This window comes from Protopterus annectens, chromosome 13.part0 (genome assembly GCF_019279795.1).
Source record: "Protopterus annectens isolate FY-2018-M chromosome 13.part0, PAN1.0, whole genome shotgun sequence".
NCBI classification, from domain to species: domain Eukaryota; kingdom Metazoa; phylum Chordata; order Ceratodontiformes; family Protopteridae; genus Protopterus; species Protopterus annectens.
In genome coordinates this window covers 758,343,394-758,361,380 of record NC_056747.1, presented here as the reverse complement: position 1 = coordinate 758,361,380, position 17,987 = coordinate 758,343,394, and the positions used below count along the sequence as shown (strand labels likewise).

Genomic DNA, 17,987 nt, shown 5'->3' with positions numbered 1-17,987 from the left:
TACCTTGGTCTCTGTGGTGACATCACCCTTTGGAGATGTGCCTGTCCTGAGACCTGCCTACTGGGATATCCCACTTCTGGGCTCTAGGGAGGTGATGCCTCTTAAGTCTGCTCACATACACTAGTCTGGCCTTGCCTTTTAGGACTGACTAACCAGAGCTGTGAAAGCAGGCAGCCTTTTATTTTAAAAAACTTGTACTGCCAATTCCCATGGAAAGAGGGATAAATGCCTGACTAGCCCAGGCAACCAAAGGAGCTGGTATGGAGAAGGGGAGGAATGAGGAGAGACTGCCTACTCACTTGCCTTGAGGAGAGGGTTGAGGGAATCTGGTGAGACATGCAACATGTGCTGCCCCTGTTTAGACCAGAATTGTGAATAGTGGTTTGGCTAGGCAAACAAGGAGGACCTACTGGTTGGCTTTGCCTTTGGGCATGGAGTCGCACCTGGGAAGCTGTGCCTCTGGTTACAGTGGCCTGTTTAGCAACACCATTATAAGAAGGGGGGGGGGCATAATTTTACCTATCAGACTAACTGCTGTGAGCAGCAGTGGTCACTCTGTTTCTTATGAATTCATAGGCATTGGCCTGGCTAGCTAATGACCCTGACCCTTGGAAGGGTGAAACACTGAGGTGATTTTATGTCTCTGCCTGTGTTGCTGCTTCTGCTGGCATTGTCACAAAGGGGTATATTCAGATATGTGTGGCTTATCCCCCCCCCCCCAGTAAGATACACGTCTGTCTAATCCTGCTAGGACCAAGGGCGCTCAGTCTTGAAAGCTGGGTCAGTCTGGCTTATCCAAAACAATGCACAAGACCGCAGCCACATTCCAGCAGCATGACCAACCAAGATAAATCCAAATAAAACCTCAGCACTGTAGAGCAAGAAAGTCTAAAAGGTATTGCAGGTCCACAGACAAAAACTAAGAAAATTCACACTCTGCAGTGCTGGTATTTTATTTGGATGTGTCATTCTGTCTTATTCATCTGACTGTGTCCTGAAGGAGACCTGTTCATCCAACCCTGCATTCACCAACATGCTTCATTCTTGACACAAGCTTTGGAGGCATTTTCCCATATCCTAAGCCCTCCTTTTGGTGAAAATGTAGGCATCATATCACTGCAGGGAATCCCATGTCCTGTTCCCTGATGTGTGTGTATGTTCATGCCTGCTGTGTGCTCAAGCTCATGTCTGCCCTGACTTGTGACTTGCTTCTCTCTCCACTTGTACTGGAGCACTGTGCAAATAGAAATCATCCCACTCCCGAAATGAGCAAGCCATTCCTGACACTTACTTCCACCCATTCTCTTACTCCCAGCTGCTCCAGAACTTGACCTGCTGAATGCTGCTGAAACTGACATATTACTGCAGAAAATGTATGTGATGTTTAATCATCATTTGTTATTCTTCATTATATACCGTTTTTATTTAATGTTAATGTCTACAGAATTTAATAAAAAATATTTTAGTGTTAATGGTTTGAAAGAGTTTAGGAAGCATGGTGAAACTTTGTGTAGTTCGTGATTTAATTACATTCATAGCTGATTATTAGTTTGTATGTTCATACTGTAAAAGATGCAGTGTGCAAGTGCCAGACATTAGAGGTTCTTGTGTGGGTGGATGTTTGGCATTTTTTAGCAGTTTCGGTCAGTTCATTTGTTCTCTTTATTTACAGCATTGTGTCTTTAGACTAGTTAAGGAAACTGTTGGCTCAGCAGGGCTGGATTTTCTGGCTTCTGTTTACTTTTGTTATATTCATGATGGCATGCTTTGGATATTTGTGGGAAGAGATTCATGCTCTCTGTAGTGGTCTGACTTCATCTGTGGAATGTAACCTTAGTACTCCCTTGATAGTTTGAAGCAGTACTTGACCACAAGCTGACAGTAGAAAAGTTATTTTTCACCTCTCTCTCTGACTCACCTACAATTGAGTCTGAAAGTCTGGCTACTTACAACACTTCCAGCTTATGTGCGTGTGTTGTAAGTATTTATAAATAAGTGCTCAGTGTCTATAAACACATACTTCATCCAGCTGCTGCCCAGTGTGAAGGGTTTTTAACTTTATCACAGCTGGGAGGAAGCAGTCATGGAAAATTCTTTTTTTTTTTTTAAACCAGTGGCTGCACTGGGATTTCCTTCTGGTTTTCCTTGCACAGTTAAAACCACTGCTTGAATCCTTTATATTGTAACTGCATCTTTAACTTCATGTGAATCCCATTCATTTCTAGGTTGCACTGAGCCATCTTTATCTCATTTTGCTCAGCACAATTGTATATTGTCTGTGTACCCCTTTGATTTATTGGCTTAGAGGAGTATGCCTGGATTTTAACAGTTTAGTTCAGAAGAGTGAAAGCTGTTCTTTATACTAATGTGTTTGTCTTGTGTGACATTATAAACCACAGAGAGTCCACTGTGGTAGTGTAGTGAATTTTGTAGATGCTTTATTGTTGGTATGCATTTTCTGTAGGATGTGAAGTCTAACAATGCCTTACTTGCATGGTGATTGACTGCTTTGGATTGCCAGAATATTTAAATGGCCACCAAACACTTTAGCATTCATCCGTTTATCTTGAGGCTTGTTGCTGTATCTTCAGATGGGTCAAAACCAGTTCCAGGAAAATGCCCTCTCTGATTTAGTCCATTTGTTTAAACAATACAATGGGACAGACTGTTTTTGCTTTCTTAGGATAATTCTTTCTGAACTGGTGATAAAATGGCCTCATGTTTCCAATGTCTGCCTGAATGAACAAAAAGACTGGAGAAGGCATATGTTCTCAGTGTCCAGATGGTATCTGGTTTGCCTTTTGCTTTAAACTGTTTTAAATTTTGATTTGAAATGGTTGAACAGCATGTTACTGACCAGAACGGGTTTTGTTCTTATGTAAAAGATGTAACCATTGAGAGGGGGACAGTATCACTGCACAAAATGTCCTACAAGAGCCTTCCTGTTTCAAGGTCATTAACTACTTAATGGGTTATTCCTCTGCAATGTGATACATCAGCTACCTGTTCAGACATGCTCCTAACTGTGGGCTATAGGCCATCCAGCCTGATAAATGCACAGACTAGCACATTGTAGCCAGCAGCCTGACCTGAAGCATCTGGGAAGTAACATCTGAACTTTCCAAATCTCGCTGTCAGGCTCGAGGTATGCAGTGGTTAAAAGGAACGTGGCATTTATCCGAGCATTTAAAATGCAATCCGAGGTTTACAGACTTATTCTAGTCACCACTGTTTTGTAATTCTATCATAAAGGTGGAATTCATCTTGAACAACTACTCTTGGGTGTGAACTGCCAGTCAGAAATAACCAGCTTTAAACACCTCGACCAGAATTTGTTGACATGATGGGTGTTTAAAAGATAGAGAAAAAAAGAAAGAATGAGGTAAAAGAGCTCAGTGGAAATTGGAAGGAATGAGAAGAAATGTTGAATTCCCAGGTATTTGATGAAGGCAAGAAAATGTATAATCTTTGCTTGGAAACGTTGCACAAGTATTTCTATACCCAAGTGAGATTGGCTGCAATGTTTCCAGAAACCTTGGAAGTATGTTGGAGATGCAGGGAAGAGAGGAACCTGGTGCCATATATTCTGGGAATGTGAAAGCTAAAGTCATTTGGGGAAGAGCTGCTCAATTTGTTGAGGGCAGTATGGCTGGAAATGAAAGGGTTATCTAGGCAGTTGTTAATGTTAGGATTGCAGGTTAAAAAGCAAGTCTCCAAAGAAAATGGAAATGGGAAGAACAACCAAAGGAGTAAGGAGGTTAAGAGAGAAAAATAAGGCAATGGGGGAAGCTCTGGAGCAGTAGCGGTCAATAGCCCCCTACAGCAAAAGAGAGGAGTTTAAAAGTAGTCTGAGAAGGCTCATTAAAGAAGTTTGCAAAGTAATTTTGGAAAGCAATATGGAATTTGAAATCTGGTTCCCAATAGTAGATGAGATTTTGGGAGGGAATGGATATAAATAGTACTGTGTAAATAGTTGTGTATATTTGAGGGGTAGTAAGGGAGGGGAAACCATTTACTTGTGTAAAATAGTTTAAAGTGGTTTATTTCTTTAAGAAATTATTGCCATAGTTACAGATGACTGTTTTGATACTAAGGTTATGAAAAGGATGAAAAACTTGATCTGGTGCATGAAGGTAGAATGGGCTGGTCTTGAAATTGCTGTCCATTTATTTGGTGACCTACTTTGTGATAGACAAATGGATTACGAATAAGGAAAGACTTAATCCCTCTATCAAATAGATATAATAGTGTTTTTAATTTCTTCCTACTTTATTCACTCCATTTAAAGAATGATAATAGCAAATTGTTGTAAAAGTAGGATTGGACTGTGCCTTCTCATATAGCTGAAGGAATAAAATTAGAGTCCAAGAAAAAGGAGGCAACTTATGAGTAAATACTGCACCATGTATGTGGCCTGCAAAGATTTATATAGATGTTCATCGTGTTACCCTGCTGCAGTCATCAGACTTGGGTTTGATTTCTCTTATCAGGGGTTCTCAGCCTCCTCCTGACAAAAGGCCTAGACAAGAGCATGATTCTGCTTCCTCTGAACAACTGTCTATTTCTACGGATTCCTCTGAGGACCAAGACTATTCCTTCTCTCCTTATGAAGATTCTGATGCTGAGGACTCTATTTCCCTCAGCTTCCCCTCCAGAAGATTACTCTTTTGGGGAAACTTTACACACCATGAGGGAACATTTTCACTGGGAGGGTCAGGATTACTCTGATTCCAAGAAAAGGCTCAGAGAGTTTCTTTTACTCCCCCAACACAGACCTCTAGCCATCCCTCCTGTTTTGTACATTGTGGATGATGTCTATTTAGAATCCAGTTTCAACCCTGACTCTCTACCTCCTGCCCCGGCCAAGCCTGACAGATACTACAGAGTGCCTGACTCCCACAAATTCCTTTACAAAAGCCCAGTAGCTGACCCAGAGACTATCTCCCAGGGTCCCAAGGGGGCTAAGGCTTCCATGGCTAAAAATCCAGTACCTTCTGAAAGGGATTCAAGAGCACTAGACAGATGGGGGAAAAAGGTTTACACCTCAGCCACTTTAGCTATGAGAGCACTAAATTGTCAATTTCATATGCTTAAGTATCAGCAATTTCTGATCTCTCGGTTAAAACAAAAGATAACCTCCCTCCCTCAACAATCTGAATTGAAAGAAGTACAGGATTTGTTGCACGCCACCGAGCAGGTGGGCAAACAATACCTTACAATGTGGGTTTGATTCTTTAGAGGCCTCCTGCAGAGCAGCTGTCACTGGATCAGTTATACATAGGCATGCCTAGTTAAAGGAACAAAGTCTGCCTGATCATGTTAAAGCAAAACTACTAGATGCTTCCTTACAGCAGGATGTTCTTTTTGGTGTTAAAGCAGAAGTAGTTTTAAAGAAAATGGAAGATAAGGCGAAATCAATGCAGACAGTCAAAGATTTCCTATAAGTACAACCTCCTCGCTTCAACAGAAACTGGCCAACAAAAATTGGTCCTTTCCAGCCACTGACAGACCTCAAAGGGGTAAATACAGGCGCCCAAGGGGCAGAGGACAACCACAAGCTGAGTATAAACCTCACCAATGGGGCACTCCAACCCAGAAGGGAGGAGAAGACAGGTCTCAACCCACCAGAAGGCAAAGTCAATGACTTGCACCTCAGCTGGCCAAACAAAGCTCTTTTGTCCGCTCCCTTGGGGGGAAAACTAGCACTATTTGCAGACAACTGACACATGGTCACAAAGGACAAATGGGTCCTAGACATAATTTTACGAGGATACAGATTCCACTTTCACACCTTGCCAATAAAAAGAGGAATGCCAAACCTGCCACAAAATCAAAGGGCAGAGGCTCAAAAACAAATTACAGCTCTCATGGCCATGAGAGCCATTCAAAGGGTACCAACTCAAGAGCAAGGCCAAGGATTTTACTCAAGACTCTTTCTAGTACCCAGAAAAGAAAATGCTTGGAGACCAATTCTGGACCTTTCAATTCTAAACACTTACAAGTTCCCAAATTCAAGATGCTAACACTACAGCAGCTACTTCCCATGTTGGGCAAGGAAGCATGGCTGGTAACGTTGGACCTCAAGGAGGCATACCTGCATGTCCCTATCAGACAAAGTTGCAGAAGATACCTGCGTTTCATTGCAGGTTCAACCCATTACCAATTCTCTGCACTGCCCTTTGGCTTATCTACTGCGCCCAGAGTTTTCACAAAATGCCTGGCACCAGTAATTGCATACTGCAGACAGAGAGGAATTCAAATATATCCATACCTGGACGACTACCTCATCCAAGCAGAAAGAAAAGACATTCTCTTACAACATCTGGCTTTTGTGAAGCATCTACTAAATTGTCTGGGGTACACAGTAAACGAAAAGAAGTCAAAACTAGTACCCTCACAAAAAATGACATTCCTGGGTGCCAGCTTGGACACAACGGCCCAGAAGGCTTATCTTACACCAGACAAGCAATTACAACTGACTCAATATTTCAAGACAATGGCAACAAAGACCCAATTAACTCCAAGAAAAATTCTGCAGGCTTTGGGCTTCATGGCATCTTGCATTCTGATAATACCATTTGCAGAACTGCATATGAGGAAATTACAGTGGTACCTAAAAAGCGTATGGTCTCAACACAGCCACAGCTTGGACACACTGATATCTCTCATTCCCTGCCTTCAACAGGAATTTCTATGGTGGGCACAGGCATGTCACCTCAACAAGGGTCAGCCTTTCACGTTGCCCCCACCCAGGCAAACTATCACAACAGATGCTTCAGACTATGCCTGGGGGGCACACATGGCAGGGCAATGCATTCAAGGCCTATGGACTGCAGAACAAAGAAAACTGCACATAAACCAAAAAGAGATGCTAGCTCTACAGAAAGCTCTGACAGCCTTCAAGGATCTACTACAGCCAGGACAACTTGCAATAAAGACGGACAACACCACAGTAATGTGGTACATAAACAAGGGGGCACACATTCCTACCCTCTTTGCAGGCAAGCAATAATCTTATGGAACACAGCTCTGGCCTACCAAGTGCAGTTACAAGCTCAATGCCTGCCAGGACAGAAAAACACATTGGCAGACGACCTCAGCAGAAACATCAAAGATCCCCACGAGTGGAAACTAGACCCACAAATATTTACAATGATAACTCAAAGATGGGGCCTACGAAATATAGACCTGTTTGCCAGTCCTCAAAATTTCATAAGGAGAGAAGGAATAGTCTTGGTCCTCAGAGAAATCCGAAGAAATAGACAGTTGTTCAGAGGAAGCAGAATCTTCCTCTTGTCTAGGCCTTTTGTCAGGAGGAGGCTGAGAACCCCTGATAAGAGAAATCAAACCCAAGTGTGATGACTGCAGCAGGGTGAACACTCGAACATCTACATTTATGGTAGGTACAAAACTGTACTTTATATTTTATTTTGGTGAATAAATGGTCTTAAGTGGAAAATGTCCTCAAAGACCAAGGAAGCAGTATATTCTCTCCCTGTTGTAATCATCAGGGAGCGGGAACACTGTTTTGTCTGGTGTAATCTTAAGGGAATGCTTACTGGATTGTGAGATAATGGAATGTTTGTTAGGACTGCTAACATTTCATTTTCTGTTGCACTGTGTTATTCCATAGTTTTCATTTTTTTCCTAACAAGATAAAAAAGCCATAGCCAGAGAATCGGAAGAAATCATGTGAAGTCCTCTTAGCTGAATGTGTCAAAATAAGTGCATTAATCCTTGCCATTAAGCTACGACACAGAGCATGGATAGCAAACACTGTAAAACAGCGATAAAAGTAAAAGGGGCTTATAAAATCCTTAATTGTATAGCCAGTTTTTAACCCTTGAGTACTTGGGCACTGGTTTATTTGAATACCTTTTATAACTGTTTTTCAGTTGTATACCAAGGTTTACTGTTGCTAAACTCTTGCTTAACCACTTACATGGACTCTGTGTCCTTCACCTCTTCCTAGTGAACATTGATACTCGATGGTGACGAGACCCACATTTGTCATGTGGTGGTTGCTCAACACTAAACGTCTAAGTTTTCCACCATTGCCTTTGATGGACTATGACTATAGTTACTGGTATGGACACTGCAAACATTTTGCTTTGCTTGCTTAATGCAATAGCTATCTATTTTCTTTTGTGGTAGGTCCTTCGGATTATTCACAAAGACCTCCTAGTGTCCTCTTTGCAAGATGTTCATACCAACACAGCATTTTGATGGTATTTAGTCAATGCTGATCACTTAAGCAGTGGAAATGGAGAGCCAAAAGATAGATTAAAATTACCCTAAACAGTAGGGTGATAAAAATGCATATGTCAGACGGAGAGTGACTGTTGTACATAACTGCATCCTACCTATGCATTTCCCACCATTCTGTTAAATTCTCTCCCTGTGCTCTCAGTTTAGTCCACCTAGTAATGTGTGGGAGCAGTGAACAGCTGGGGTGGTCACTTAGTATAGGGGTAGGTGAGATGGGATTTAGAGGCTTTCATGGCTTAATCCTTATGTTTTTGTCCTGCTGAGCAGCACATAGAATGTTTTCCTTCACAGTGAGGAGATTTCTGACCTCATGGGCGATATTCTGAAAGTGTTAAAGGGCATAACCTAAAACTGAAACTTTAAAATAGTTCTGTTCTTATGATTTATATGGTGGTATCCCCTGCCCAAAAATTATATATATCCAAGCCTAGAATGGATCTTTGATATAAATGAGGCTCTATATGTGCATTTATTTTAAGAAATTTTCAGTGAGGAAAGTGTATTGATATCTGCACCTTAGAGTACATCACTGATCAGTAAGCAGTCCATTCAGCTATTGGATGACTGTGCTATGCCAGACCTGTTTAATTCACAAAGATGTTTGATAAAGCCCCCCCCCCAAATGAATTCTGGTCCAGACTCTGTTTTATTTTTCTATGCTAAAACTACTGTTCATGCAATTTCACTGTTTGTTTATAAGCGATACTTGGCAGTTTTTCTGGAAAAGTTAAATGAGTCTGGAGAAGAAAATGAAAACTCTCCTCTATGTTAGCATGTCTGGCAGGAGATTTGTGTATATTCTTAGATTAACTTGTATGTCAGCATGTCTAATTGTGAAAATGTAAATACGTTTTTAAAATGTTGAGTATTTACCTGTCTATACAAAATGTTTAAAGAATCTGTTATTGTTAACATTTCTAATTGCATGTTTGTGAGGGAGATTATAATTGCACATGTTTGTGAGGGAGATTTTAAAGTACAAAACTGTCTGTGGAGAATCAGTTGATCAGCAGGTCATGTCATTAGAATGTTCCTGGTTGCTATATGATTATTTGAACAGATTGACAGGAAAAAGAACTCTTTCAAACAGCTGATCATTATTTTTAAAATAAGACAGTTGAGACTGTTAACCTGGACTATAAAAGAGACTGCTGAAGTCAGTTGAAGGGCAGTTAGTTGAGTTGCAGTCACAGTGCTGTGCAGTGGATACCCAAAAAAGGACTCTCTAAAAAGTGTAAGCCTGCCTTTGCCTTGATGTTAAGATTAGATCAGGGAACAGTGTTCTCTAGTTAGATTAGGAAAGTTTTAGTTTAGATAGCTTTTCTAAGATGGGTTCTGTCCTACAGTTTTAGTTTTAAATTTCCCATTATTGAATTCTGGTGTTTATTGAAAGTTATTGATTTACATTTTTTTTAAATAATTTTACTTGTTAAATGTTTTTCATTACTTTACATTGTGGCTGGACAATCGGTGTATTCTTTAGAGATTAGAGAGTGTTTATACCTGTTACTCCCCAGGTCATCTTGAATGCCTGGCTGCTTCTGGTCATAGCCATCATTTAATAATTGATCACCCTTTGAAGGGTGTGTAGACTTGTTGGACTCTGGTGGCAGCATTTCATTTTTGTATTGGGGAGGGGACAGCTGGAAATTTGTCTCGGGCTTCCCATGAGTGTTTTGAGGGTGTGAGATTTGAATTTACTTTTGAGTGTGATCAGTCACAGATCTTAAATTGGAGCGCATTGCTCTTAAGGGTATATTAAGGGATTACATTTGGGGTGGACAGAGGTGTATATAGTCCAGTCCCAGGAAACAGAGCATGTTCCTGTTGTGCTCTTAAGGGAAATTGTGGAAATTTTTACTCGTGTGCTCTGGTGTTTTCTGTGACACTCCCACACTGGAGTCAGTAGTGAGGATTGAGGCTCCTTCGCTATTGACCCAGGTTTTAAGTGGGGGACATCTCGTATTGGTGGCAGTTCAGTGGTATATTAACTGGGCATTGCATGTCTCTTGAAATGATCAATCATTTATAACTGTAGATGTGGCTAGACTCTAGCATTGTACAACTCTGACTTAGGCAAGTACAAAGTAGTAGCAAATTTATGTAGTTAGCCCTGATCCATTTTTAGTTCTGATAAGGAAAGGTGTTGTGGTGGGAGCCAATAGCCCCTGATTTGGCCATTGTTTTCTTTGAGTGGGAGAGGTACACTTGTTACTACTCTCAACACCTTTGTTTCGGATCAAGCATGAGTTGATAGCAACTGCAGTGTATTTTATCTTGTCTTGAAATTCCATCCAAGCCAAAATTGCTAGCAGCACAGTAACTACTTAATACAAAAGTGTTTTTCTTTTTCCTTCTTTCTTACCATGATTACTCCCTGGTAGTAAATGTTCAGAAATGATCTAATGAGCTAAACATGTCAGCAAAATAAATTTGGAACAAGGATACAATAAAATACTAAATATGCAGCAAATCTTCCAACTAAATTGAAGTTGTCTCCCTTCAGGAAATGGAATGGTTAGGTGCACAAACTACGTGGCACTTGTACATTATCAACCAGTACCCAGCCTTACAAACATGAGTATATTGTCTCCAAAGCCAATAATTCCAACAAAAAGTTAGCCATGCCCAAGTCAAAGTAGTAATTATTCTCTATACTCTTGGTACAGCAAAACTATGAAATTTGTTATCCAGTCTCATCACAACTGAGACGAGCCTTGAATCCTTTTCCCAAACTACCTAACGTTGCATAGGCCTCACTGATATGATTCATAGTTTGACCAACCTTTTGAATTTAACTTTTGAAAAATACTACACTTTAGTTTTTTACTTTCCAAAAACTGTGTAAAATACTGTGTTAAAACTACATGAATGTCCCTGTTGGTTCAGGCTGCCTATCCTGATCAACAAAAACAACTTAAAATAAAGCTGTTTGCAATATAATCTCATCAGCTGAGCCCTCCCATTACAGTGTTTAGTATGTTCTTTCTGATCACAGTCCTATCCACTTACAATGAAAGCAGTTAGAAATATTCATACCTCTCAACTGTCTAGATTTTCAGACTGCCCAGCTTTTCTCTTGTCTTTTTGTTCTGTTCCTCATAAAATGTGTGTTTCTCTGGTAAATCACTGAGGATTGAAGTCACTAATGACAAGCATTTGAGTTTGACGTCCTATCCTTCAGGAAATACATGGTAACATAAATCCTGTCCTAGCAACTTTGTTTTATAAGAGCAATATTTAAAACATCTGCCCCTATTTTTGGGCCTTTGTACCCCTGTTAATTTAGGATTTGTCTAGATTTCTTGCTGTAAGAGGTTGAGAGGCATATCAGTATTGTCAAGTTTGAGAAACTTGGGTTAAAATGTTACATTTTTTGTAATGCCTCTCTTGCTTGCTGGTTCCTACCAATTTGTTACATCTCTGAAAACTTCTTGAAGAATAGTGGGTGGTTGGTGTAATGGTTAAGGTGTTTGCTTTACAGACATGTGGTACAGGGTTTGAATCGCATATGGGATAATTAGCTAGGCTTAAAATGGCCCATAAGGGCAGTTAGCCTAGTACTAATCTATGAACCTATGACCCTATCTATAGCAATCCCATCTTCCCTGTTTTTTTTTTTTTTGGGAACCTGCAGGGTAATAGCCGAGATTACATCTACATTATGTTCTGTGATAGATTTCCATCTTTGCGTTGTACCCAAGTGCTTTTAATCACTATTACATATTTTTTTGTCTGTAATGAAGGAATACACCAGTGAATAATTTTACTGATTGGTCCTTTATAACTTTTCTTGCTGTTTTTTGCAGGGGAGACAGAAGCTCGCAAGGTTTAATGCCAGAGAGTTTGCCACTTTGATCATTGACATCCTTAGTGATGCTAAGAGACGACAGCAGGGAAAAAGCTTACCGGTAATTAACCCCCCAGGTAAGGACCTCTGCTGTCAGGCATTACTTTGTCAGCTGTCATAAAACAGTACTTAATGTTTAATCATTTGTTATGTTTAATTGGACCTCTTCATTCCTTTTAAGCCCTAGTGCTGTTCTTCTTAACTTGCTGCACAAGCATCTGTTTATTGTAAACCCCCTACACCCTTCAGGAAGGTTGTTAGGTAGGCTGGATACTGCACCTGTTAATGTTGCATATTTCATCTGTTTCAAGTGAGATGAGCATTTCAGGATCAAGACATATATGTACTTTGTAGTTTTTCTGGTCTTGGAAGAAACAGCAGAGTGTTTTGTCTTCCATGATTACAGCAGACAAGTACCATGCTGTTTTGTAAAAGTGCATGTTGTCAAAGTTTTAGTGAAAGCGCGTCATATTTTGCTACTTTTGCTGCAGTTTGATGTGGTTGATGGTATCCAAGCAAAAAGGACAATGTTCTATTTATTCATAAAATTCTCTTTCTGGTTTTAGATCTCATCCAGATCCCCTGATAAATGTAACTTTGTTTTGAGCCCAAATTGCCGTTAGAATGAATACAGTTGGCCCTGCATGTCAGAGTGGAAAAAGCACATTTTCATATAACCCATTCTTGGTTTGATAGAGAAGCAGTGCATTAGTCCTTGGGATGGCATTCTTTATTCTAGTAACCTTGCACCGAAGGAGAGATGGAAGGAGTGTGAATGGCTTGCATGCCACTTTCACTCTTGAATGAATTGTTACAGTAGTACAGTCAACACCTTGGTAGCCTTGAATGTAGACAACATCATCAGGCCAATAATAGAGTATAGTGCTCCCTTTGGTATGTACCTAAACAGGCAAGTGCAGCAACTGGAGAGACCTCGAAGGTTCCTCACAAGAAAATTCAGGGTCTTCAGCGCATGTCTTGGGTGGACAAACTAAAATCACTGTCACTATAATCTGTATCTTATAGACTACCCAGAGGCGACCTCTGCCTTGTATATAGAGCAACCTCTGATCCTGCCTTAATGGAAGTGCTGCACCTTTGTAAGTCAGATGGTACACGGTTCACTCACTCTAGGGACCGTAACCTAGCATGTGACATCAACAGGACTTGCTGGAGGGACAGATATGTCTCCCAGAGGTTGCCTCTCCTCTGGAATAAATTTCCAGTACAAGTTAAACAGAGTCCCTCATTAACCCTTAAGTGTAACTTGAACGACCGGATGGGAATCTGCAAATTCACCCCAGGTGTTTCACCTGTGACCTTCTTGGATAGGGGCAGTTGGTGCTGATTTTGATCTGCTTATAATGTAGACCATATGTCTGGGGCCATTAGCCTAATAACCACCTATAAAGAAATACATTTTGATGGACAATCAATGACCATGTCATTTATTGTATTATGTCATCTTGCAGCTTGGTATAGTTTTCCCAGAAAAGTAGCATGATACTTAGAGAAGTCTCAGGTGGGAGCACAGTGATAAAAGGAGCTTAGAAACATTTTAGGTTTCCTACAAGAGGTGCATTTGTTGGTGTCAGAAAAGAAGAAAACCGGATGGGATACATTTTAAAGCTCTGTTGACATTAATGCAAATTTGTGTAAAAAAAAAAAAAAAAATTATACTGATGGATAGCCAGCAGCAAGTTTATTCGCCTTTATTGTTTTTTCTCAGACCTATGCTGCATTTTCACTTCTCTTTAGCCTAGATACTAAAGTGCACTTGTATATAAGCCAGATTGATGTGCAGTTGGTCACTACAACGTTAGGAGTGTTACAGTAAATTCTGAGTTAACCGGCACCCATGGGTATTGGTAGATGCTGGATAACTGTGGGTCTGAAGTATTTTGCTTCATTTGTTCTTCAACCTGTGGGTCTTCGGATCCACGTTAGATCCTACACGGCTGCATTTTCCAGCTACTGCTCCGAGCTCCATGATCCTCCCCTTTCCCATAATACCCCCCCTGTCTTACTTCTCCCTTGAGATCTCATTTGCCGCGTGAGAGGAAGCAGCGTGGTCTGAGCTCCATAGCGTTTAGCATTATTTTTCGAATAGTAATTGGTTTCTTTTTTTGGCTTTTCTATCTAAAACTTCTCGTCTAACCTCTTCTGTCCTTTCTCGGGGTTCTCTGTAGAAATAAATTGTAGGCTTTACTATCTTTCCTCCCCTCTTCTCTTTCCACGTGGTGTGTGTGTGGGTGTCTTTTGGGCTGGCTGAGGCATGGCAGACGCCCCGAAGCCAGGCTTCAAAAGGTGCATAGTGTGTGACCATAATTTGTTTGGGGGTGGCTCACCTCCGGTCGCCCTGTCCTATTTGCTCTGGGTTTAATCCCAGGGCAATTAAGGACAGGCGGGACAAGCTGATCAAGTGCCTGTTGCCCTCTTCTGCTGGACTGAGGTGCCATCTTCCCCTGTTGGTAAAGCAGCGGCTGCTGCTTCGTCTTCCCCCTTCCTCGGCTTCTGGGATTCACTCTCTCGCCAAGAAGCCTGTGGTAGGGGATAAAACCAAGAAGGACCAGCCTCCCCTGACCTCTTGTTGGAGGCCGGCCACCCGCCGAAGGTTAAGCCTGTTTCCAGGCCAGTGATTCCTCGGCTCAGGTCCCATAGGTTTTCGCTTGAGCCCGAGGTACAGGTTAGTCGGTCGCCCCCAGACCTTCTCCCCACCGGCTTTCCCAGCCTACTTCGGCCACGTCCTCCCACTCTACACAGAGCCTGTCTGAAGCGGAGATGGAGAAGATGATGCGGAGGTTTATCCACACTCATATCCAGATGGGAGTCTTGCCGGGGCCTTCTCCCACCAGACCGTGCTCCTTTCAGCCAGTGTTTAGACCTATCACTTCGTCTCCAATCCGACCTGTGGTTTCGGAATCCATGGATCCGAGAACGATCTGAGTCAAGGGGTCGGCGCCGACGGTACCCTGTACCTCGACGCCAGCCAGTGCCTTGAGTGTGTCGATCTGACTGGATCGATCCAAGCACTTTGAGCCATAGCCTCGGGATCCAAGGGGGGGTGCTCTCTGCTCCGAGCTTGTCGGAGAGAAGCATTCCCCTTGGCATCACTGCTCCCAGATGCTCTGCCCCAGCTCCCTGGTCGGATTGGGGGGAGCGGCTTCCGCTTGGTCAGTCCATGAGGTCCGTTCCCCCTTGGCATTCGATGTGGTGGACAGAGTACTCACAGGGTGGAGGCCTCTGACTATTTCGTTTTTGGAGTCCATTCAGATCCCCGTGGCCTTGAGTGTAGGTCCGACCATCTTGCCCTCTCAGGGACAACCCATAGCCGTAGTGCCCTAGGAAGTTCCAGTCTTGGAACAACTTGCTTGCGAGGCCTCCACAGATGGTCCCCCTGAGGAGCCCCCTCACAAGCATATGTTTAAAAGGAGGCACTTGGACTGTCCTCCAGAGTCCCTCACTGAAGACATGGACCTGGATGAAGGGGAAGGTTCCCCAAGATCACCCCCCGCCGAGGATATCTCCTTTGGAGACCTCATAGAGATCCTTCGCCAAAGAGAGGGGTGGTCCACCCCAAAACCAACCTCTGACGAGTCCGTGTTTCTGGAGGCATTCGGCCTGGCCCATCTACCTCTTGGGTGTCCCTTCTTGCCAATCCACTTGTGGATTTGATAACATCTAGGGTGTGGAAAGAGCCGGACACTGTACAGCCAATACCCAAGTGCCCGGACAAGGTTTTAAGCTGCCCTCAGACAAGTTACACTGGCACAAGGGGTCCCCTGTAGATGCTATGCTGGTGCCGGCGGCCACCAAGAAGGAACTCTCGCAGGAGAGTTCTACGGTCCATCCACCTGACAGAGAGTCGAGAGCATTTGGATCATTTTGGGAAGCGAGTTTATGCTTCAGCGACCTTCTGTGTGAGGGAGCTGAACTACATGGCACACATCATTCGACTCCAGAGAGATCTGGTTAAGGAAGTCACGGAGTCGACCCCTCGCAGAGGACAGGAAGAAGTTCGATGCACGAATGGCCAGCCCAAAATCTGTAGCCAACACTTCTATGCGCTTCCTCTCCCATGCCACAGAGGGAACCGCACAGGCGGCGGGGTTAGGTGTTGCCATCCAGTTTCATGCCTGGCTCCACTTATGCCAGATGTTCATCGTGTTACCCTGCTGCAGTCATCACACTTGGGTTATCCTGTCGTCAGGCGGTCCCGCAGTCGGCCTGAATTCCAAAGTCTTGGTACAGCGTCGGTTGCTGTCGCTTCTTCCCTGACGTCAGTGTGCCAGGGGTATATAGGAGGCATCCAACGCCATTTTCTTCAGTCTTTCTTGCCGCGCGGTGCCTGAAGCAGAAGCAGTTCGCAAGTGCCAGTCGGCCAACTCCTGAGATTTCTGAAGTCGAATTTCAGATCCGAAGTCTTCAGTAAAGCTAAGTACCCCATTGGGGAAACTTTTCTTGCCTCAGACCGATGTCAGAAAAAGTTAACAGTTGTATTTCTTGTGGGAAGCAAATACCTCATAAGGATTTTCATTCTTATTGTATACCTTGCCAAGGCCCAGACCACAATGTCACTGGTTGTCGGTTTTGTGCTAGGTTCAATAAGCGAACTATAAAGCGACGCTTTGATTTCGCACGACACTACTTCGGTAGGAAATTTAATTACACTATGCCGTCGGAGCAACCGACTACCGGCGTGCACAAAAAACGCATAGATAAGGACAGGCAACCTAGATCGAAGCCAGACTCCAAGGCCTTGGCTGGGCCGGTCGCCGGTTCACCGGTTTTCAGTGAGATGCCTACGCAGCTCCTGGCTACTGCAGAATTGGAACCCCAGACCGCTTCGAATTCTCTGGCGGAGAGTTCTAGGCCGACGCAGCCATTTTCTTTAGGCCCTACCGACGACACTGCAGAAGAAGCCGGTGCTGCAGAAACACCTTCGGTTTCTGAAGGTGTCTTCAGACCGACTACTCTCACCATAAAATCTTATGCTAAGCTTAAGACTCCTCTAAAACCAAAAAAGACTGCACTTCAGTCTCCAGTTCAAGGCCCCATGCCTAAGAAACAGATGCTTAAAATGGCTGAAGATTTGATTTCTTTAATCAGGGGTTCCCAACCCCCACCCGACAAAAGGCCTAGACAAGAGGAGGATTATGCCTCCGCTGATCAAGTGTCTATTTCCTCAGTCTCCTCTGAAGAATAAGATTACTCCTTTCCCCCTTATGAAGATTCTGATGCTGAGGATTCCACTCCCTCAGCTTCTCCCCCTGAAGACTATTCCTTTGGGGAAACCTTACATACCATGAGGGAACACTTCCACTGGGAAGGTCAGGACTACTCCGACTCAAAGAAAAGGCTCAGAGAGTTTCTTTTACTCCCCCAGCACAGACCACGTGCTATCCCCCCAGTTTTAGACATTGTGGATGATGTTTACTTAGAATCTAGTCTAAATCCAGATTCTCTGCCTCCTGCTCCAGCCAAACCAGATAGATACTATAGAGTGCCTGTCTCACACAAATTCCTTTATAAAATCCCTGTTGCTGACCCAGAGACTATCTTCCAGGGTCCCAAAGGGGCTAAGGCTTCCATGGCTAAAAATCCTGTACCCTCTGAAAGGGACTCCAGAGCACTAGATAGGTGGGGGAAGAAGGTTTACACCTCAGCCACTCTAGCTATGAGAGCACTAAATTGTCAATTTCACATGCTTAAATACCAGCAATTCCTAATGTCTCAAATAAAACAAAAGATGAGCACACACCCTCAACAGTCCGAATTGAAGGAAATGCAGGATCTGTTGCATGCAGCTGAACAGGTGGGCAAACATACTTCACAATGTGGATTTGATTCCTTGGAAGCTTCCTGTAGA

General features: G+C 42.9%; 1 protein-coding gene across 4 annotated transcripts in view; it reads left to right on the top strand.

Moving 5' to 3' along the window:
* GIT1 (GIT ArfGAP 1) overlaps positions 1-17,987 on the top strand; it is a 1,727,505-nt gene that overhangs the window by 1,293,435 nt on the left and 416,083 nt on the right. For all 4 annotated transcript variants that reach the window (XM_044054459.1, XM_044054456.1, XM_044054457.1 and 1 more), the window contains one exon: positions 12,078-12,195. In XM_044054459.1, coding sequence (XP_043910394.1) covers positions 12,078-12,195 — 118 coding nt within the window. The remainder of the gene's footprint in view (positions 1-12,077; positions 12,196-17,987) is intronic.